This window comes from Cydia fagiglandana, chromosome 22 (assembly GCF_963556715.1).
Source record: "Cydia fagiglandana chromosome 22, ilCydFagi1.1, whole genome shotgun sequence".
Classification (NCBI taxonomy): Eukaryota; Metazoa; Arthropoda; class Insecta; order Lepidoptera; family Tortricidae; genus Cydia; species Cydia fagiglandana.
In genome coordinates this window covers 2,522,864-2,547,279 of record NC_085953.1, presented here as the reverse complement: position 1 = coordinate 2,547,279, position 24,416 = coordinate 2,522,864, and the positions used below count along the sequence as shown (strand labels likewise).

Genomic DNA, 24,416 nt, shown 5'->3' with positions numbered 1-24,416 from the left:
GTGATATATCTATCTCAATAATATATATCTCATGACGACTGAACAATATAATGGAAATTTCCCTATTACACTATCAGCAAAACCGCAAACTGGCAATTTGGTTTGAAAAAATGCTAATTACATTTTAAATTTTTCCTTAAATTAACCAATAGGTACCACAGGGAGCAGGAAGTATGGTTACATAATTATTATTACCTACCAAATTAATTACTTTGATATCAGCACTTATACCAGCAGCAGCAGAATTAAGAAAGCAGGCGAGATGTTCAAATTGGTCTATACCCTTAACAAGTTGCATTCAGATCATTTTGGACACATTAGGGCTCCCCCACATCTGGCGTCTTTCGAGCGTCGGCGTCTACAATTCTATGGCCGCTGCTCGATGCGGCGTCGACGCGGCGTCGACGCAACTGCGCAGCGACGTCATTTTCCATAGCGCTGACCAGACGCCGACAGACGCCGACGCTCGAAAGACGCCAGATGTGGGGGGCCCTTACCCGCTTAGCAACTTCTGCTACCGACAGTTTACATATTCAAGAACTCAAACTCATAGCGGGCCCGAAATGGAGAAGAGGGGCCCACGACAGACCCCAATGGCAATGACCCCAAAGCTGGAGGAGGCCTTTGCCAAACGGCACACTGAGCTAAGAGACATACTCTAACTCAGAATAAAGGCCGAGCCACACCGGCTTGCGTGTGCGTGACGTGCGCGTGTGCGTGCGCTAAAATGTTGGAGCCGCACACGCACACGTCACGCAAGCGGTGCGCCGTCTCTCATAAGGATCTGCATACTACAACGCCGCACGCGTACGTGCACGTCACGCACACGCAGCCGGCCTGCACAGGCCTTAAATAGACCAGCGGTGGAACAAAAATGGGTTTTGATAACATTAAAGTTTTTTCTTTTTTGATATGTTATTGTAAGCATGTTAAATAACATTCATGTAAAAAGTTAGAAAATTTTAGGTGGAGCGTTCGGCCATATTTAAATATTTCAATTTTTGCTAAATAACTATGTAAATATAAAATTAAAGTTACAAAAAACTTTAACATATTCAATAACACTTTAATTTATTCACAATATTCGGTTTTTAGAAATCTGGAACAGCTGCTTTCTGGTGAACGTAAAAACATGAATTATTATGCAAATACAGAATTAGAGTAGCTGATATTGCAAAATTACGATATTATCTATCAACTTAGTATACATGTAAAAAGTTAGAAATATAGACAATGTGCTTGTCTAGATATTGATTTCTGGTTAAGCAGTATAGCCAATATTGAATTAAAGTTTGTAGAGATAATATTACACGGTCATAATAAAGATCTTACTTCTCACACAAAAGATTAGAAATATAAAATCACGGCGACACTAAATACTGATACGTAAGTATGCATTCCGAGCTTATATTAAGTTACATTTCAAACGCGCGGCGTTTTCGCGCGCCGCGCTGTGCGCCGTGGCAGGAGGCAGCGATCGACGGTCGCGGGCTAGCGGTTAGCGCGGTGCCCTTAAAAATACGCAAAGCGTTTATAAAATTATTATCAATGGTAAATAGTTATTTTACACAGTACACTAATGCAAACTTACCTTCCCTTATTTATTTCTATACTACTATTTTTATACTATTTATTTATTTATATACTAGGGATTGCCCGCGGTTTCGTTTACGTAGAATTCGTTATCGTGTTAAGTATAGAAATAATAGATACATTTGAAAATTATTTTAGGTGCATTGTCATACAGATAACTACCCTTGTTAAAGTATTCTTCAAATTCAATACACAGGTGTCATTTCAATATAATTTTGCGTAATTTGGCGCTTTTAGGTTATAAATGACTAGCGACATATATTTTTTAAGAGCCCTTTAATGTGCACACTAGCGCCACTGCTAAATAATCGTGATTATTTAAATTTAACGACAGGTATACTGCGTCAAGCAAATCTTGTCAGTAGCAAACGGCGGCAAATTTTCTAAATTTGCCGCCGTTTCTTTTTCTAAAATTCGTCAATCTAGGAACTCAAAACAAAAACGGCCGTTTTTACTTTGGCCGCATAGATTGACAAATCCAGCAACATAAAAACTAGTATGATGTATTCAAAAGGTACTTAAATACACAATACAGTCCGTAGCGGCTCCCTTTTTTAAATATCTTTCGTGAAATTTAAATAATCACGATTATTTAGCAGTGGCGCTAGTGTGCATGTTGAAGGGCTCTTAAGAGCGATCATCTCCGCTAATATTTACTTTATCATAAAATCAATTTCAAACTAACATTATTCAATATTTATCATTTTAACGTCAATATTACCAACCAACTGATCCAATTTACCTACTGAAACAACTCAAAATTTGCATCAAATTAAATGCCACTTTTCTTATCCGTTCCGAACAATCAAGAGGGCCTTTATGAGCTGATGTGGTGAAAATTTTATTTAACCTTCGTCCCTTGAAACCTTCACTACGCTCAAGGTTCAACTTTACGAACCACTCGCTACGCTCGTGGTTCAATTTTAGAATGTTTGAATTTGTGAATGTACTTCCTGCCTCGCACAGCCAAACTGTGGAATGAACTGTCCGATACGACCTTCAAACCTTCAAAGACCTCCATCTTAAAGGTCGGCAACGCACTTGCAACCCTTCTGGTGTTGCGGGTGTCCATGGCCGGCGGTAATCGCTAACCACCAGGTGATCCGTCTGCTCGTTTGCCTCCTATTTAATAAAAAAAATGTTTCGCTTGTTTGGGTATCAATATTAGCACGAGCGGTTAATCAACAACTTTTCCCCTTGTAAAACAAATAAATAAGGTAGGTGAGGTGCAGGCATATGAGGCCCGGCGGGTAACAAGGCCCAGCATTCAAAAATAGCAGTTGCTCCCTATTATTCCCAATTATTCTGAATTTGTACTTGTTGCTAAGAAGGCCCACTGTCAGTGCAGGTAAAAAGGTCCAGTCCCGGGCCTTATTGAACGTATGAGATGAAATATTAGATTAAAAAATTTTAAGATAATTTTGAATATTTTTAATCTATTATTAATAAGGTCGATTTGAAGAAACTTCTATGAAATTATGACTTATAAATAACACTTGCGCTGCGTGGGCTGTCAAAATTGCTGCAGACTTTTCTTGGTCTAACTCTAATAATTTTTCACTTGCTTTATTGACCTAAAGACGTTTTAAAGAATCAAAAAGTCTAATAACATTGAGGCACTTATACTTTTTAAAGGCAGTGACTATTTACGTGTCTCTATTGTTTCCCAAATAGTTTTAAGTCATAATGTATTGATTGTCAGAATTTTCGTTAGTCATAATTGGTTTTTCTCAGAAACGCGTAACTTTTCAGAATTGCCACAAAACAAACCTAACCTAACCTAACCTATCTATAGCATAACCTTAGGAAAATCAGTTTTATGACTAACTGAATGACTAACGATAATATGTCAAACAATACATTATGACTTAAAACTTTATGGGAAACAAAGGGACCCCACTATTTACATGTGACTTTTTTTTTGTTAATACATAGGAAGGTATTTACGATAGAAGTGCGAAAAATAGATATTTTGCAACGAGTGACGAATTTTAAAACGCGGCCAAAGGGAGTGTTTTAATGTGCTTATTATAGCACCGGTGTCGTAATGTAGCACCAGATGTACTGTAATAATTATGTTAAAATATAATACTTACTGTTATGAATAAATATTTATACTGTAAAAAATTATCACGCCAAACACATTTTCATGTAAATTGTTGCTAAGACGAAACCATAAGACTCGCACTGTCAAAAAGTTGTCAGATCTATTGTCGAGCCAAGCTTCAATCTCTACAAGCCCTAACTTCACTAACTCTACACCTTAGTCAAAATATGTGGCTTGGCTGTTTCGCTACCGCCACATGGGCATAAGGTGAAAAATTTATTAAATTCATTTTTTTTAGGGTTCCGTACCTCAAAAGGAAAAATACTGAACCCTTATAGGATCACTCGTGTGTCTGGCTGTCCGTCTGTCACAGCCTATTTGCTCCGAAACTACTGCACCAATAAGTTGAAATTTGGTATACACATGTAAGTCTATAACTCAAGGACATACATGTAAAGTAAATAACAGAAATTCAAATAAAGGGGTCACTTTTGAGATGAATGATAAATAGAAGAAAAAAAACTATATCTTGTTATATATCAAATGAAGGGGCTCATTGTGAGAATCTCAGATATATTTTATATCTGAGATTCGCAGATATATTATAATTTTAAAATAAATAGTTTAGAAGTTATTTAAAATACAAAAAATGACCATTCCCCCTCCCCCCTTATCTCCGAAACTACTGGGTCTAAAATTATGAAAAAAATACACATATTAGCTCTTTTCCTATAGATGACAGGAAAACCTATTAGAAATGTGCAGTCAAGCGTGAGTCGGACTTAAGTACCTAGTTTTCCGATCCCTACGGGTTTTTTAATGGCATTTTACTCACTTTTCTCTAAAAAAAATATATTGTTAAAAATTGTGTAACCCTTGGAACGCGAGTCCGACTCGCATTTGGGCGGTTTTTGTATTATACTTACATGTTACAATAGTTCTTGTAGAAACGAAACGGCCAAGCCACATACTTTTGGTGTAGAGCTAGTAAAGTTAGAGGGCTTGTAGAGTTAGAAGCTTGGCAAGAGATCTGATAACTTTTTGACAGTGCGAGCCTTATGGTTTCGTTTGGGCAACATTTTACATAAAAATGGTTTTAGTGGGATTTCACTTCTTTTTGTAAGTTGCTTATGACAATCTTCCATCCCCTAATTTAAAGGGTTGGGGTGATTTACTATTAAAAATCCTGAAATAAGTATCTGGGAGCATCTGTTACACGATGTCCTTCTTACTGATTCCCCATATAAACCCTTCACTCCGTAAGGGTAAACTTTGGGGTTGAAATCTGCCTTCACCCCGTAAGGGTAAACTTTGAGGTTGAAATCTATTCTATATCCTTCCCCATACCAATACCTATCTACATACCAAATTTCAAATAAATCGGTTCAGCGATTATCTATTGATTCCCCATACAAAATTAAACCCCCTCTTCGTCCCCTTAGGGATAAAAAATTTCAAGTTTTTGAATTTATTTGTTGTTTGTGTACTAAAACTATCTTACATACCAAATTTCAGCTTCTTAGAGGACTTCAGGAAGTAAACGGTATTGATGATCTTCAAGTGAGTGAGTCAGTGACGAAATCGAAGTTTTTAGATATGAATAAAATCTAAAGTAAAAGAGCTATGCAATTGATATGCTTATAAGTCCGAGAACTTTGTTTATCTGGTATAATCCAACCCCAAGTTATGAGGGTTCCAAAAAACGACAAAGCGCTTCGAGAAAAGGTAGATAATGCCCTTGCGCTTTGCTCGTCTTGGCGGGGGCACTTCCGTGCCCCCGGATGTTAAAAGATGATACAACTGTAACTAATAAAGATTTATGTTTAGTTACCCACTATTTTCGCGTAAACTAGCCAATTTTTATATCTTTAGTTATTAAGGCCCAAAATAATTATTTTCACTTATTATAAATAAATCCTCCTGATATGAAGTATCAAATATTGTTATTTGTATATGTATAACTCTTAAGTTAAAAACAATAAAATCTGTTATTACCTACAGTCAAAATGATTCTTTTTTACGGGATTAAGTAATACACTGCTAGTGTTCAATAAGGCCCATAATAGGACTTTTATAAAAGGTATATATTCCAAGAGTATCGTAATATTTTTATAACTATTTTGGTATAATTAAGAAACTTAAATAAATGAGAAACCTATTTGAGTGAGTTTTTCATACTTCATATCCTGTTCATTAAAAAAAAAACATTTTAATTTAAGGTGGGCTGTATATAGGCATATACGGCCCACACGGAATATACAATAAGGTAAGTGAGGCCACTTACCTTATTGTATATTCAGGATGTACTTATACCGTGTAATATTGAGCAGTTGGTTTATAATATACAAATAATGATATTGACGTTGAATAGGACAGGACATGACAATAGGAACCAGAAATAGGTATAGTTGGTCAAACTTTTCCAAAGCTTATTATACCACACAGGACTACATGAATGATAATACAACGTGGGATTAATTGTTATTCGAAATGATTATTTATTTATTAGGTATATTTGATTATTGATGAGGAAATGGATATTCCGATGTAATACTATCTACTTGTTTGTTACATTGTTTTTTTGACATTTAGATTTTATTCTAGAAATTCTAGACTAGTATTTTTTTATACAATTTTTTTTTTATGTTTGACGATCCTTTTGTGAAATTCTTAGTGTTAAATTTGACATGTATAATAATCCAATTTTATTATGGAATAATATTAACATCAATAAATTGCTCTGATAATTAGATTAAGATTAATTACGATTCATAAGAGCTTGTTGCTAGGCCTACATGAATAAAGTATATTTTGATTTTGATTTGATTTTGAAACCAATTTGCCAGTAAATAAAAACAAAAAACTATATTCATCCTTTTCTTTTGGGTGCTAGTACTAGTGTAAGTCAAAGATAGTATGATGATTCTCTTTGTCTATGTTTGAAATGAGACAGTCCTTTGACAAACTATGTATAGTAAAAAATAGTTGTGAATATCTTATACATTTTTATTACAATATTAGTCAAGATAATGAAATATAGCTTTCTCACTAAAAAAAGGCGCGAAATTCAAATTTTCTATGGGACGATATCCCTTCGCGAATACATTTTTCAAATTTGCCGCCTCTGACAAGATCTGATTGACCAGATGTAGGTATTTTTACGTAAAAAGATATTTTAATTTCACGTAATGTCCGCATCTAATTTATATATGTGCACGGTAAACCAACAAATGAATGATAAGAAAAGACAGACAGTGTTACTGAGCGGGAGGTGGGGCGAGGGGCGAGGTATAGGTAGGCTATGATAGGCTCTCGACCGCCGCGCCGGCGACTGACGGACCAGCGCGGCGTATGTATGAATTTCGCGCCTTTTTAACTAGATTTTACTATTACAATGCAAGCTACACACAGAAATTTCTTACTTTCCATAATATGGCTGCGTATATTATTTTATAGTAATAGACTTATTTTTACAGACTCTAATTCAATATTAGATATTATAGGACAAAAAACGTATATTAATTCTAAAGCATATATCTTATTCTTCTAATTTTTTAGCTTGTTTATTAACTTTATAATTTAGATATGTTGTTGTGGATTTATTAAACTTTAATTCAATATCGACAAAATAATAAGCTAATTGTAGTTTGACAAAGAAGCACGTTAAAAAAAATTCTAATAATTTTACATTATAAAGCGTCATACATATTATTAACAATGGAACTTAAACATTGCACTTTAATTCAATATTAAAAAAACATTACTAAAAATATATAAATACCTAATTTATATCTAACGCTCGTTCTAACTTTTCATCGTATACTGCAAATATGCTTAAAAATATGTCCCATATGAGATAAGTATCACTTTTTCAACTTTAGAATTATCAAAACTTTTAGTGCAAAAATCCGGTCCCACTATTGAGCTAAAAAGGGCTTAATAGATAATAGAATTTATCAATATCACTCAGGCCAGGCTTTCATTTCAAGAAGAAATATAAATATGTTGATGATATAATAAAACATAAATGGTTCATACATTCTCACACATACTATAAATTAATGTTTTAACCTTGGACCACTTCAAAAGTAATGGTAAAGATGTTAGAGCAATTAAATATGTCAGTGGACTGCAACCAAACATGTGTGATTTATAGTTCGTTTTTTTAGCATTAGAAAGAACTTGCAAGAAGGTAAGCAATCTTGACATGTCTTTTAATTGAAAAACGCTTTTTAAAAACCAAAAACTATTACTTATAAAAGCAGAAGAATATAAATGATCGTATTTGATTCATAATTGTTACATATTTGCCGTAACTTATTTTTAAAATGTGTTATTCAATTAAAAGCCACATCAAGATTGTTTACCTTTTTTCTAACGCTAAAAAAACGATGTATAATGATATTCAATACTCAGTGTGCCTGCAGCTCTGCCCGCATGCGATTTGGGTTTAGTCATTTCCTACACTCTTTCTAGGGCTGAATTTCAGAATATCAGATAGTCGTCATAGTCTAATAAAACATGGTCTTCTCTTCCCAGAGTGACACAGGCCTACGTCACAATAACATGGCCGCTATATATGTAACGGTGCGTGTAACGAAGCGTTACACTATCGACCTTCATACTATTTCTGGCACCATACAAATTCTAAATTCCTTTTTGAAATTCAAATCCTATTCCAAATTCCATTCAATGATTTTTATTTTCAGTTCGATCACATACTTTGATCGATAAACATCATTTTATTTAATTTTCTATTTTACAACCAACCTTTTATCTAATCCTCAACCGTTTAACCAAAATTCCCCCCTTAAATAACCAATTACATATCTAGACACGCGGCAGCGTGTCAAGCCAAGTTCAAGCAAAGAAACTGGCTAGCCAGCGCCAAGTGTAATATTACACGAACCACTTGGTGCCACTTTTGACCCTTCTATAACTCAAAACATCTTTAACGTAAACACATAAAACAACGTGTGTTTAATTATATCCATAAGGACATCTAGAAGCCCAAATTTCATGAAGCTAGCTCAAACGGTTATAAAGATATGGAGGTCAAAAAGTCGTAAATTTTAAGACTGACTGACATACCTATAGTACCTAAACCTAACCTACTTCCAGATGACCTAGAAGGATGAAATTTGGAATCCAGCTCAGTTATTGTGTGAAAGCGTAGGAAAAAATCTAAAAATTAAAAAAAGTTATAAAATAGGGGGGGTCCCCATACAAAAAAACCATTTTTTATTGTGACTGACATATAAGTACCTAAACCTAACCTACTTCCAGATGACCTAGAAGGATGAAATTTGGAATCCAGCTCGGTTATTGTGTGTAAGTGTAGGAAAAAATCTAAAAACAAAAAAAGTTAATAAATAGGGGGGGTTCCCATACAAATTTCTTTTTTATTGTGACTGACATATAGTACCTAAACCTAACCTACTTCCAGATGACCTAGAAGGATGAAATTTGGAATCCAGCTCGGTAATTGTGTGTAAGCGTAGGAAAAAATCTAAAAATAAAAAAAGTTAAAAAATAGGGGGGGTCCCCATACAAAAAACCTGTAATACGCGCTAAACAACCGGCCCACGGTGTGTCGTTGGCGGCGCGCGGCACCACATAATTAATACAAAGAACAGAAGTAAAACATGCAGCGGAAACACAAGAAAAAACATTAAATCTCAATACCTGCCTAGTTTTCTTTACAAAAAGTATTGATATCCCATCAAAAACATAAATGTAAAAAAGGAGAGCCAAGTTCAATACAAAAATTATGCTTGGCTGTGGGGTTCGCCGCAAAAAGAATGGAGATTTAAATGAGTGCCAAGTTCTATGCAAAATCCAAATATGTATTTATAGGAACAAAATAACATTATAAACAAGTATTAAACTCTATTTCTTTGCTTTATTGGATACCTATAACAATTGCTGTTATTTAAAAAAAATGTGAGATCTTAAAGTAGGTTAGATTTGGCTTGGCCAGTTTTTATCAGAATTACAAAATATATATGTTGAATAACTTTATAAAATGATTGATGTAATGAAAACTGGCCAAGTCAAATCTAACCTGCTTTAAGATCTCGCATTTTTTTTAAATAACAGCAATTGTTATAGGTATCCAATAAAGCAAAGAAATAGAGTTTAATACTTGTTTATAATGTTATTTTGTTCCTATAAATACATATTTGGATTTTGCATAGAACTTGGCACTCATTTAAATCTCCATTCTTTTTGCGGCGAACCCCACAGCCAAGCATAATTTTTGTATTGAACTTGGCTCTCCTTTTTTACATTTATGTTTTTGATGGGATACATCTATCATCATTCATCATCTTATACCAATTTATCTATATCTATTTTCTAATCCCTATTATGCCAGCGTCCTACGCTTTTTGTCGCGCCACGTAACAAAACTCTTAACATAGTGATTACACAAAACATCTATCACATACAATTACACAATCCAAGATTTCCACTGAAATCTCACAAATTGGTTTCAATCCTAAGTGTTTTTAAAACTCCTTGGAGTCACTGAAGTGCGAACCAATCCTGACTTACGGCAGTACTGTTGGAGATAATCCGATAGCTTATCCTTCACCCGATTAAATAAATATACACAACTAAGCCTAATATCACAATAAACTTCTCCTTTCGATTCAATAAAAAATAAAATTTAATAACTACATATTTTATTTATATTGATAACATCAATTATTCTCTTCGTGATAGGTATCCACTTTAATAAACAATGAATCCAGCACTATTAAATAAACCTGAACTCATCTATGAGCTCAAACTCAGGAACATTCAGTTCCCAGCCACCGCGCAGGCTGATGATTTAAGACAGCTCCTCACTCCAAATTTATTCGCGGACCCGTGTTCGAATCTCTCCAGCCCATATGATCTTGAACAGGATATCACCGAAATTAGCAGATGCCTCACAATAGTTTCTTCTCAGCTACAGCTTGCGACCACCAACCAAGCGAAGCACGATAGAATAGCGGTTTTCTTATTTCATTTATATAACAGAATAGAACGTCTCTATATTACCACTGAATTATCTCCAGAAATTATTGACAACTATTCGAAAATATGCGAATTATTGTCAAAATGTCAAACAAAATTTAACATGTCACAACCGTCAACAACAACGTCAACTTACGCGTCAGCAACCTCTTTGATAGATGATTCCACAAATTTAGACCTACTTGCTCGAAAATTAACCAACCTCTCTGAAGCAAAACCAAGCGATTTTAAAAAATTCAACTATAAAGGCGATAGTTGCCCTTATGATTTTATTCGAAACATCGAAGAGTTTGCAATTGCACATAACATTGACGACAAACGCTTACACAAATATATATACGATTTTTTATCAGGCACTCCTTTAGATTGGTATAGGTCAAAGAAAACAACCCTTACAGATTGGAAATCATTTAAAACCCACTTCTTAAAAGATTTCGAATTGCATGACCATGACCACAACTTACTACAAAATATACATTCCCGTAAACAAAAACAACATGAACGAATAATAATGTATTTTTCAGCCATGGAAGCCCTCTTTTCCAAATTACATGAACCCCTTTCTGAAAAACAAAAAATAGATATCCTCCGTAGAAACATGAGCCCTTATTACAGTTCCAGATTAGTTCCTACAGATGTTACGTCTATAGACACATTATTCCAATCGTGCAAATGGTACGAAAGCTGTAATACTACCTCTACTTATAGCTCTAGCAACTATACCAACATTCAACAAGATTCTAACCATACCCCCCCTTCCCAACCGTACATACCACCATTCCCATTTAATAAACCGGTCCATACTGTAACAGCACCACCTTCTACGTTACGTTACTCCTGTCCGCGTTGCAGAACAAACGATCATTCTTTAGATATTTGTACAAGTAAAAATATAGTATGCTTCCGCTGTGGCAAACAAAATGTCACTTTTGCAAAATGTACAGTTTGCCATAAATTTCCAAAAAACGCATAAAGGAGAAAAGTAACTTAAATAAAACTACTGCTACAGAATGGAACCAATGGTTAGATACCATTAAATTATTTATGTCATCATACAATACTACATCAGCACTTTTCACTCAAGATCCATACGACGAACGACCTTATGTCAACATCCAGACAAATAATTTAACTTTATGTGGCCTCTTAGACAGTGGCAGTGCTTTAACTATTTTCGGAAATAATTCCCATAAAATTCTCTTATCCCACAATTTTACCATAAATTACGACCATAAAGTCGTAGGCTCTGTAGCCGACGGCTACCCTATATACTCTATTGGTACAATTCAACTACCAATTTCGTACAAAAATACTGTGGCTATTATTACCGCTCATGTTATCCCTACTGTAAAGCAACCCTTGATTCTAGGCACAAATTTTTGGAGAAAATTCAATATAGCTCCCCACATATTACCTGACATAACGTCATATTCTGATAAACATATAGATACCCTAGTTATTTCCACCTGCGACCAACACATCACTAATTATGACAACCTTTCTGAAACTCAACAATTAATTTCAGATACTATTATTGAAAAATTTAAAAATATTTCAACAGAAACCAAACCCTTAGGACGAACCCACCTCATTGAACATCACATAGATACCGGTGACCATCCACCAATCAAACAGCGATGCTATAGGCTTTCTCCAGAGAAACAAAAAGCTTTATGCAAAGAAGTTGATGAAATGCTAAAGCTTAATGTTATCGAACCCTGTGAAAGCCCATGGCTAAACCCTGTCATAATAACTCCTAAAAAAGATGGAACGTGGCGTTTTTGCATCGACAGCCGTAAACTAAATTCGATTACGCGCAAAGATGCCTACAAACTCCCACTCATTTCTGACATTCTAGATAATCTAAAAAATGCTAAATATCTATCATCGATAGACATAGCAAAAGCATTTTGGGAAATACCCCTACGCCCTTCTGATAGACCTAAAACTAGTTTCCATGTACCCTCAAAAGGCATGTACATGTTTCGCGTAATGCCTTTTGGATTGACTAATGCCCCTGCTACCCAACAACGCTTTATGGATGCGTTATTCCCTTCTGAAAACCTTGATAACTCAGTATTTACCTACTTAGATGATATTATCATCATAAGTAATACTTTCGATGAACACATCACTTTACTTAATAAAGTTTACCAAAGGCTAGTACAAGCCAACATTACTATAAACTTCCCCAAGTGTTCATTTTTCAAAAAAGAACTTAAATATCTTGGTTACATAGTTAATGAACACGGCTTTCAAACAGATCCTGACAAGGTTAAGAGCGCTCTTACAAGAAAAGTCGAAATAATGCAAAATTGATGATACTAGTCGACGAAATTCAGGACTTTGTGCTCATTATTAGAAACAATGAGTACTTGTTCCAGTAAAAGCGTCTTCTTATCTTTTTAAATATCGTTGTAAATATTAGAAAAAGGACTTATTAAATTAGTAATGAATTTTTTTCTGATGGTCGTTTCCGAAAAACCCCGTGAAGCACTGAACGGCAAGCTCTTATTTAGAAATGTTGAGAAGTTTACTCTGCTAAACCTGGCTATTTTGTATTACTAATACCCTGTACTTTCGGCATATCAAACGATATTTTTTCTACATACCTTTGAGAAAGAGAAAATCAAAGTAAAACGAACTCAATTTTCTCTCCGAAACAAGTGTCAATTTCTACGAAAATCTACTTAATATCGAAGTCATTTTCATACTCAAGCAATCTGCAACGTTTGCTTATACTGTTGGTATACATTAGTGTTTATGAAATTCTACTATAATTTTTTGGCAATTTTTTGAAAACTACTCTATATTACCGATGACGCGCGCTCGCCAGCTCAGTGCCGCGGCAGAGCTTGTACAGGCAGGACGTGTGTCGGTCGGCTCCGCACATTTTCAACGGCGACGACGAGGTTTTTTATCATTGTGTGCGGCGGGCGCCGTGTAAAACGCTATACTGTGTGCGTGTAAACCGCAACGAGAGACTTTGATCCTAGCACTGTTTTTATAGTATTATAATTTATAATGGTACAGTTTAATAAACTACCGGACAAGATTAAAAATATTTGAAACGACCTGACATTCTATATGTATTTATTTGACTCAAGATAGTACTCAGGGTCTGATGATGGAGCCGGAAGGTGGTCACCGGTACCAATCAACCATGCAACTAAATCACTTCGTGTTTGGGCACGTTTGATTCGGCTCAACAAGATCTTTGACTTAAGATAGTACTCAGGGTCTGATGATGGAGCCGGAAGGTGGTCACCAGTACCAGTCAACCATGCAACTAAACCACTTCGTGTTTGGGCTCGTTTGATTCGTCTCAACAAGATCTTTGACACAAGATAGTACTCAGGGTCTGATGATGGAGCCGGAAGGTGGTCACCGGTACCAATCAACCATGCAACTAAACCACTTCGTGTTTAGGCTCGTTTTATTCGTCTTAACAAGATCTTTGACACAACATAGTTCTCAGGGTCTGATGATGGAGCCGGAAGGTGGTCACCGGTACTAATCAACCATGCAACTAAACCATTTCGTGTTTGGGCTCGTTTGATTCGGCTCAACAAGATCTTTGACTTAAGATAGTACTCAGGGTCTGATGATGGAGCCGGAAGGTGGTCACCAGTACCAATCAACCATGCAACTAAACCACTTCGTGTTTAGGCTCGTTATATTCGTCTCAACAAGATCTTTGACACAAGATAGTACTCAGGGTCTGATGATGGAGCCGGAAGGTGGTCACCGGTACCAATCAACCATGCAACTAAACCACTTCGGTTTTGGGCTCGTTTGATTCGTCTCAACAAGATCTTTGACACAAGATAGTACTCAGGGTCTGATGATGGAGCCGGAAGGTGGTCACCGGTACCAATCAACCATGCAACTAAACCACTTCGTGTTTAGGCTCGTTTTATTCGTCTCAACAAGATCTTTGACACAAGATAGTACTCAGGGTCTGATGATGGAGCCGGAAGGTGGTCACCAGTACCAATCAACCATGCAACTAAACCACTTCGTGTTTAGGCTCGTTTTATTCGTCTCAACAAGATCTTTGACACAAGATAGTACTCAGGGTCTGATGATGGAGCCGGAAGGTGGTCACCGGTACCAATCAACCATGCAACTAAACCACTTCGTGTTTAGGCTCGTTTTATTCGTCTCAACAAGATCTTTGACACAAGATAGTACTCAGGGTCTGATGATGGAGCCGGAAGGTGGTCACCGGTACTAATCAACCATGCAACTAAACCACTTCGTGTTTGGGCTCGTTTGATTCGTCTCAACAAGATCTTTGACACAAGATAGTACTCAGGGTCTGATGATGGAGCCGGAAGGTGGTCACCGGTACCAATCAACCATGCAACTAAACCACTTCGTGTTTAGGCTCGTTTTATTCGTCTCAACAAGATCTTTGACACAAGATAGTACTCAGGGTCTGATGATGGAGCCGGAAGGTGGTCACCAGTACCAATCAACCAATGCAACTAAACCACTTCGTGTTTAGGCTCGTTTTATTCGTCTCAACAAGATCTTTGACACAAGATAGTACTCAGGGTCTGATGATGGAGCCGGAAGGTGGTCACCGGTACCAATCAACCATGCAACTAAACCACTTCGTGTTTAGGCTCGTTTTATTCGTCTCAACAAGATCTTTGACACAAGATAGTACTCAGGGTCTGATGATGGAGCCGGAAGGTGGTCACCGGTACTAATCAACCATGCAACTAAACCACTTCGTGTTTGGGCTCGTTTGATTCGTCTCAACAAGATCTTTGACACAAGATAGTACTCAGGGTCTGATGATGGAGCCGGAAGGTGGTCACCGGTACCAATCAACCATGCAACTAAACCACTTCGTGTTTAGGCTCGTTTTATTCGTCTCAACAAGATCTTTGACACAAGATAGTACTCAGGGTCTGATGATGGAGCCGGAAGGTGGTCACCGGTACTAATCAACCATGCAACTAAACCACTTCGTGTTTGGGCTCGTTTGATTCGTCTCAACAAGATCTTTGACACAAGATAGTACTCAGGGTCTGATGATGGAGCCGGAAGGTGGTCACCGGTACCAATCAACCATGCAACTAAACCACTTCGTGTTTGGGCTCGTTTGATTAGTCTCAACAAGATCTTTGACACTGAAGATACACAAGGTTTGATTATGGAGCTGAAAGGTGGCCACGGGTACCAGTCTATCATGTAACAGTATCATGAGGACAGAAGACGATTGAGGATTGACCGATCAATTCGAATTAACGATTATTAATCGTCAATCTTCAATCAGTAGATTTAGAATTAGTTTCGTCAATCGTCAATTCGAATTGATCGGTCAATTCTCAATCGTCAATCGTCAATTCGAATTGATTTTTTGCCAACACTGCTATCATGTAACTGAACCACTTCATGTTTGGGCTCGTTTGATTCGTCTCAACAAGACCTTGGACACAAGTTAGTACTTAGGGTCTGATGATGGAGCTGGACTGTGGCCACGGGTCCCAGTCTACTATGTAACTGAACCACTTCGTGTTTGGGCTCGTTTGATTCGTCGCAACAAGATCTTTGACACAAGATACTACTCAGGGTCTGATGATGGAGCTCGAAGGTGGCGACGGGTACCAGTCTATCACATAACTGAACCACTTCGTGTTTGGGCTTCGTATTTGGTTTATCACCTAGTGTCAAAGATCTTGTTGAGACGAATCAAACGAGCCTAAACACGAAGTCGTTTATTTGCATGGTTGATTGGTACCGGTGACCACCTTCCAGCTCCATCATCAGACTCTGAGTATCACCTAGTGTCAAAGATCTTGTTGAGACTAATCAAACGAGCCTAAACATGAAGTGGTTTAGTTGCATGGTTGATTGGTACCGGTGACCACCTTCCGGCTCCATCATCAGACTCTGAGTATCACCTAGTGTCAAAGATCTTGTTGAGACTAGTCAAACGAGCCTAAACATGAAGTGGTTTAGTTGCATGGTTGATTGGTACCGGTGACCACCTTCCAGCTCCATCATCAGACTCTGAGTATCACCTAGTGTCAAAGATCTTGTTGAGACTAGTCAAACGAGCCTAAACATGAAGTGGTTTAGTTGCATGGTTGATTGGTACCGGTAGCCAACTTCCAGCTCCATCATCAGACTCTGAGTACTGTCTTGTGTCAAAGATCTTGTTGAGACGAATCAAACGAGCCCAAACACGAAATTGTTTAGTTACATGAGAGACTGGTACCCGTGGCCACCTTCCAGCTCCATCATCAGACCCTGTGTATCTTCAATGTTAAAGATCTTGTTGAGATGAATCAAACGAGCCCAAACACGAAGTGGTTTAGTTACATGATAGACTGGTACTTGTGGCCACCTTCCAGCTCCATCATCAGACCTTGTGTATCTTCAGTTTCTTGTAACTTGTTTCTTGTAAATAAGCGAGTACCTACAATTTCTTTCGAGTTATATACGTTCATAAGTACGAGTATGGGGCTATTCATAAATTACGTCGTTTCAAATGGGAGGAGGGGGGGGGAGGGGGTCTGGACATCGGATGATGGTAGCATGACGTAGGAGGAAACAGAGTCATCCGAAGCATGATTGTTGGATGATTTGAGGGATGGGGGGTCAAAAATAGATGACGTAATTTATGAACAGCCCCTATGTACATTTGCACTGCATTTAGTATTTTCGTACTTACCAAATAACAGTTTTAGGACTTTATAAGTTAAGTCCAGTTAGTGTTGTTATGGTTGATTTCAATATGCTTCGCGAAGGATCAAGAATGTTTAATCCATCATTGTAGTGCGAGTGTGGTAGAAGGGATCGGAATACTGAGCTCGCACGGCCTGCCGCAGCGCGTAAAATACCTAAACTCGCTCAACCCCGAAATGTAATAGCACTCTTAAGGCAATACTTAACATCCCACCTCCCACAACTCCTCGAGAAGTTAAAAAGTTCCTAGGTACAGCAAGTTGGTATAGACGCTTTATCCCCGATTTCAGCACAAAGGTTGCACCACTAACTAAACTTACCTCCACTTCCAAAAAAGCACCACCATTTAAATGGACATCACTAGAAGAAAATGCCTTTAAATCCATTAAAGAAGCTCTAGTCTCTACCCCTGTTCTTGCTTGCCCAGACTTCTCAAAACCCTTCGCAGTCCACTGTGATGCATCCAGCTTCGGCATCGGTGCCATGCTGACCCAAGAATTTGATGGCGTTGAGAAACCCATTGCTTATATGAGCAAATCCCTAACTGGTCCCCAAAGAAATTACTCAATTACAGAAAGAGAACTCTTAAGTGTCTTACTAGCCCTAGAACATTGGCGTTGCTATCTTGACAACGGCTTAAAGTTCACAATCTACACAGACCATTCCGCATTACAATGGTTTCTCCATCTAGATAATCCAACCGGACGTCTAGCCCGCTGGAGTATTCGTCTATCTACATTTAACTTCGAAATTAAACATAAACGTGGTAAAGATCATCTAATCCCTGACGCTTTATCACGCTTACCTTCAGTAGACGTTATTAACTACAATAGTTCTAATACCAATGACGACTGGTATAATAATATCTACGCTAAATGCAGTTCTAACCCCAACACCACTCCAGATTACATAATACATAATAATAAATTATACCGATACTCAAAAACCCCTTCGTTACTCCAATCTGAGTATAATTGGAAAGAAGTTATCCCACTAGAGTACAGAATACCCATTATCACAGAAAATCATTCCACCCCAACTTGCGCTCATTTCGGAACATTTAAAACATACAATAAAGTTAAATTGAAATATTTTTGGCCAGGAATGTACAAAGATATTTCAAATTTTATTGCCAAATGCGAGACTTGCTTAGCTTGCAAACACCAAACCCAACTAAAACTTGGCCTAATGGGTAAACCTAAGCAATGCTCTCGACCCTTTCAATGCATTTCAATAGATTTGATCGGCCCCTTGCCTACTACACTAAAACACAACAGATTCATCTTTGTCGTTACTTGCTGTTTTTCAAAATACTGCCTCCTCTTTGCGATTAAACGTGCTACGTCATCAGTAATCGTTCATATTCTAGAAAACCTAGTTTTCCTAGTGTACGGAATCCCACAGACCATAATTCTTGACCATGGTCCTCAATTCGTTAGTCAAGAGACAACGGATTTATTCCACTCCTATCAGATCCCAAAAATACACTATTGCGCAATTAAATGCGCCCAACCAAATCCCGTGGAGAGATATAATAAAGTTGTTACCACAGCAATATCCTCACTCATACAGGATGACCACAGGAATTGGGATATCAACCTACATAAGATACAATTTGCTATTAATACTTCCGTAAATGAAACAACAAATTATACTCCTTCTTTCCTTGTATTTGGTCGCGAATTAGTCACATGTGGATCAGCATACGATAAATCTGATCTCACAGATGATATTATATTCGCGCCCAGAGACGAATACGCTGATAATCTTGGTCTTCTCCAGCCTGTCTTCTCCGAAGTACAAGCCCGTCTTTGGAGAGCGCACCAAACCAATTCTTCATCGTATAATAAACATCACCAACATTTCGAATTCAACGAAAATGACATCGTCTGGAAACGAAATTACGCAATTAGTAATTCTCCTAAACACTATTCTGCTAAACTTGCACCCAAGTTTATTAAATGTTCTATCCAAAAAAAAATATCACCCTTAGTATATGTCCTACAAGACATGTCCGGCAAAATGCTCGGACGATGGCATATTAGAGACCTTAAACCTCTCCCCAAAATTCTAAAATAAATAATATACTGTTTTTCCTTAATTAGATTCTTATTTGACTCAAACTTAGCTACTTTTCTCCTAAGCTCCTAACTTGTAAAATATTGTATATAATGTTATACATTTATAATTATATCTCATCCCCATTATACATTTCGGACCCATTACATTTCGTACATACCTACTTAGTACGAATTTATACGTTCATTTATACTATTTAATTTATATAACGTTATATTACGTTCATATAACGTTATTCAAAGCTAACTCTACCAGAGTTAGAACAATACTTATTTATATATTTCTTCCCTTGACATAACGTTCATATTTACGTACTTAGGTACATACGTACCGTACAGTACATTTATTAATTCCATTAAGGAATTATCTTATGATATTTTGTAGTAATCCTACATTCCATACGGCATTATTTTGTTGAATAAATTTCAACAATCGTACTCTTTGTAGGTACACATTATTGTAGATATTATATTTAGATTCATTAATATTCAGCGGGTGGTTACTGATTAATAAGCCTTAATACTAATGGAGAGCGATTTAATGAGTACGTCCTCTACTTAAAGGAGTACTCTATTGAAACTTATTTTGGTTAAACAATTAACCAAAATTTTATAAGATGATGTATGAATGACCTTTGGTATGCATGTTTAAATCGCCTCTCTTGTATGATAAACATTGTATATAACATCCCCACCTTCTAAATTTATCACTCATACCCATATTCATTACATTATATTTACATTACGGAAAAATCCTTTGGCCATAAGCCCCAGGATTTTCCCTTCCAGGGCGACCCCGGTAGTGTAACGGTGCGTGTAACGAAGCGTTACACTATCGACCTTCATACTATTTCTGGCACCATACAAATTCTAAATTCCTTTTTGAAATTCAAATCCTATTCCAAATTCCATTCAATGATTTTTATTTTCAGTTCGATCACATACTTTGATCGATAAACATCATTTTATCTAACGGACTGTACTTCCCAAGTTTCTAAACACGACCGTTTAAGTGTGATTTTTATTAGTAAACGTAATAATTCATAAGTGCGTGCAGTTCAGTATAGTGCTCGTTTTGTGGCCCTGCACACCTTCCAGATATATATCTACATCATCACCAAGGCACATATTGTAAGTTATTTGATTTCTAACCTTCTGAATTACGAAAGTGTTTTTATACATACCTATCTGTTAACACGTAACCTGTATTGTTACAGGTGCCTTTTTATTTAAATAATAAATACCCCTCATCGCTCTGGATCCTGCCTTTTCATTCCCATCATCCCTGTGAGGCTCCTCTACCTGCCCCCTCACAATATATAGCGCTATTGCATATTATCATATAGCGCTGTCGCATGATGACGTAGGCTTGTGTCAGTCAGGTGACCTAGAAAAGACGGGAAGAGAGTACCAGGCGGAGTATATTATTATACCATGGATAGTCGTCATGTCGCTCAGGATATAACAAAGAAGAGAAGAAAATCAGAAAATAAAAACTCTTTTGTACCTACTATAATCGTCATGAATGTCATGATAGTTATCATTGATGAATATGCTTTCTAACCCTTTCCAGATGTTAGTCAAACTCTTCTTCTTCTTCTTCCTCGTTCCCTCAATACTGAGGATCGCGACCACATGCAACATGTCCCCACTGATTGCGGTCATAAGCCAAGTGAACTGCAGGGTGCAGGCTGCCGCCACTCGCCTTCTTCATGGCGTCAGACCATCTCTTACGAGCCCCACCCTGAACGCGTTTACCATTCATTCGCCCCAAGATGATACACTTCTCCATATCATGCATTGATGATCTCATAATGTGTCCGAAAAATCTAAGGGTTCGTTCATGGCATGCTTCGGAGAGCCGTGTGGTAATACTGAGTTCTTCCAAAATAGAGATGTTAGTTAACTCTAATTAGGGCCGATACCAGTACGGTACGATACGAGTATGGTAGTACTATTAGTTATTCTGTGCCGATACAGACAGACTGCAACCCAACTGCAATTTGTATGGGAACTATTCTATTACAAGTTGCAGGTGGGTTGCAGTCCGTCTGTACCCTTAGACATATCAAAAACAACATTGAATTTCTTCACAAATGTGTAAACGCACAGGGCAAAACTAAGTTGTAAACATCCTTATTACTTACATTAAAACCGGGCAAGTGCGAGTCGGACTCGCGCACGAAGGGTTCCGTGCCATAAAGCAAAAAAAAACGAAAAACAAATGCAAAAAGAAAACGGTCACCCATCCAAGTACTGACCACGCCTGACGTTGCTTAACTTTGATCAAAAATCACGTTTGCTGTATGGGAGCCCCACTTAAATCTTTATTTTATTCTGTTTTTAGTATTTGTTGTTATAGCGGCAACAGAAATACATCATCTGTGAAAATTTCAACTGTCTAGCTATCACGGTTCGTGAGATACAGCCTGGTGACAGACAGACGGACAGACGGACGAACAGCGAAGTCTTAGTAATAGGGTCCCGTTTTACCCTTTGGGTACGGAACCCTAAAAAACTTGTTATTCACAACCTTACATGAATGAAAACTTGTTATATTCAACTCTTACGACTGTGACTCAGTTTTCTCAATGTAATTCATTGGAACTCTTAAATGATGAGTCATCGTGCATTAGTTTCATATCTGCTACTATTTGTTATTAATGGGCTGTGATGGTAGTATGTGGCCATTGTCGTTTTTAGTACCATATTAAAGATACAAACGCCATCAAAGATATCAAAGCGCCCAAGGTGCCCATAAATATCTGAACATGCACTTTAAATGTTGTGGCAAAATGCCGGGGCAATATGAGGAAGATGATTAGCATAAAGGGACCCACTGATTAACAGTCCGCCAGATGGTATCAGCCTGTCAGTTAGAACAAAATTTTGACAATTCCGAACAACTGACAGGCCAATATTGTCCGACAGACTGTTAATCAGTGGGCCCCTTAAGTTTTGTGTGATATTTACTTTTTGACCTGAGACTGTGATATTGATGCGATATAATGTGCAGTCCGCAGCAATAGTTGCTAAGCGGGCGAGGTGTTTAAAATGATCTTGACTCAACTTTATTGTTAAGAGAATAAGAGTGTGTCAAGGTAATTTTGAACACCTCGCCCTCTTAGAAACTTCTGCTGCTGACTGTATATCTCTATACATTCAATATGTGCTCTCAGTTTTCTATACATTCAATATGTTGTGTTCAGCTTAGGATACAGTTGCATAAGACCTTGGCAACACAAGCAAGGTCACACAGATAATACTACTCTTATCATTGCTAATTGAATTCCAATAAGATCACTTACATGTCTTAGCACCTTTATCTTACAGACTTAAAAACAAATTAAAACTAACAAAAATAAATTAAACTAAGAATTAAACAAACTAAACTAAAACTACCTAAAAAGTAAAAGCCTATAAATAGCGAATGGGTCCAAATTGGGTTGGGTGTTTAAATTGTTGTTATTATATTGCTATGAAGCCGATGGTTCTAGGTTCAAATCCCAGTAAGGGCATTTATTAGTGTGATGAGCATGGATATTATTTTGTTTCTGATTTCTGAGTAATAATCATGCCAGTTATGATTTGAAATACAACAGTTCATGTAAGTGTATGCTGAAGTAGTTAATAAGATTTAAAACAACAGCATCACTAAAATTGGTTTAGCCAAGAATTTGATGTCATAAATATAAAGTTAAGACGAAAATGTTTGCTATGAGCTCATGCTCTAGACGATATAAGACTCAACAACTATCTAACGTTCGAAATAAACATTTAGCAATTGATATACTCGTTAATTAGCAAGGCTACGGACAACATATGATAGCTGTAGTTATGGCGTGCGAAACGCCGGCCGACCAAATATAGCTATTACCGGCGACTTCAGCGCATCGATGACATAATCCGTAAACCGAAAACATACGGTAAACAATAAACGAAAGATTCGACACCTACACGAGAAAACTAGAACGCTAAAACAGTCTATAAATACCAAAGTTATTTCGTAAATAATCATGTAGGACTTACCTGTTGCGCGACCGGTTCCAGTATACTCTCGATGATCTTCGTGTGGAACACAGGCATTTTGGATGTACACAGACACTATTTTAACATTAGATAAAAAACACAAATAAGATACAATTAAGTAGAAATGGTGAACGGTACACAACCAAGCACGAAGAAGGATAGAAAAATACTGACGGGCGGTGAGTGAGGAGAGGAGAGGTGGGAAAGTGACGTTTGAGAGCGATGTTACCAGTAAATAAAATTGAATACTACTAAAAAAATAAAAATGTTTCTTTATAGGATTTTCAACTATTTTATACTAAAGGGAAAAGTAATACCCTAATATCAAAACAAAATAAACATTTTAGGTTCTTCTTTACAAGTACTTGTGAAGAATCATAATACAAAATACAAATACCTTTGCCTTTGTAAGTACTAATGACGAATGTTATTTTTCCTGTTTTGTTTTTATTTTTGTACAATAAAGTGTTTTACTACTACTACTACTACTACAAAATATAAAATTCTTTATTTCTTTAAAATACTGGGCATGAATGTCATGACTGTCATGATCTATACTCTGTATCTTTAGGTATTTAAATAAAAGTAAACAAACAATTTGTACATTTTCGGGTAGTTGCAACATTTATTGGCTAACCAACCAAATACAAAACCGCCTGGATCTGCCACTGAACGATCCGACTTTAACCTACATTATTTGATCATGTAATGTTTTCATCTACCCTCAACTGGCTTAAAGAGCCATTTGAGGGTAGATTTTGTTTACTTTTATTTAAATACCTAAAGATACTGACTATAGGGATTCTAGGTAGTACTTGTTCTAAGGTCCCGTTTTCTAAGGGGACCTTGCATTTTGGAGACAAAGCAAACCGCTTGGAACAGGTGTTTCTGGGGGTGATCTGAGCCGATTAAGCCCGGTTGCCAAGAGGTTCCAGCCAGCA

The 24,416-nt window shown here is 37.0% G+C and overlaps 1 protein-coding gene across 1 annotated transcript in view; it reads right to left on the bottom strand.

The window, feature by feature from the left end:
* LOC134675562 (vinculin) overlaps positions 1-23,629 on the bottom strand; it is an 83,011-nt gene extending 59,382 nt beyond the window's left edge. Inside the window, exon 1 of the mRNA XM_063533842.1 lies at positions 23,476-23,629. Within this exon, the coding sequence (XP_063389912.1) occupies positions 23,476-23,532 (57 nt within the window). The 5' untranslated portion in view covers positions 23,533-23,629. The remainder of the gene's footprint in view (positions 1-23,475) is intronic.
* Between the last annotated feature and the right edge of the window lie 787 nt (positions 23,630-24,416).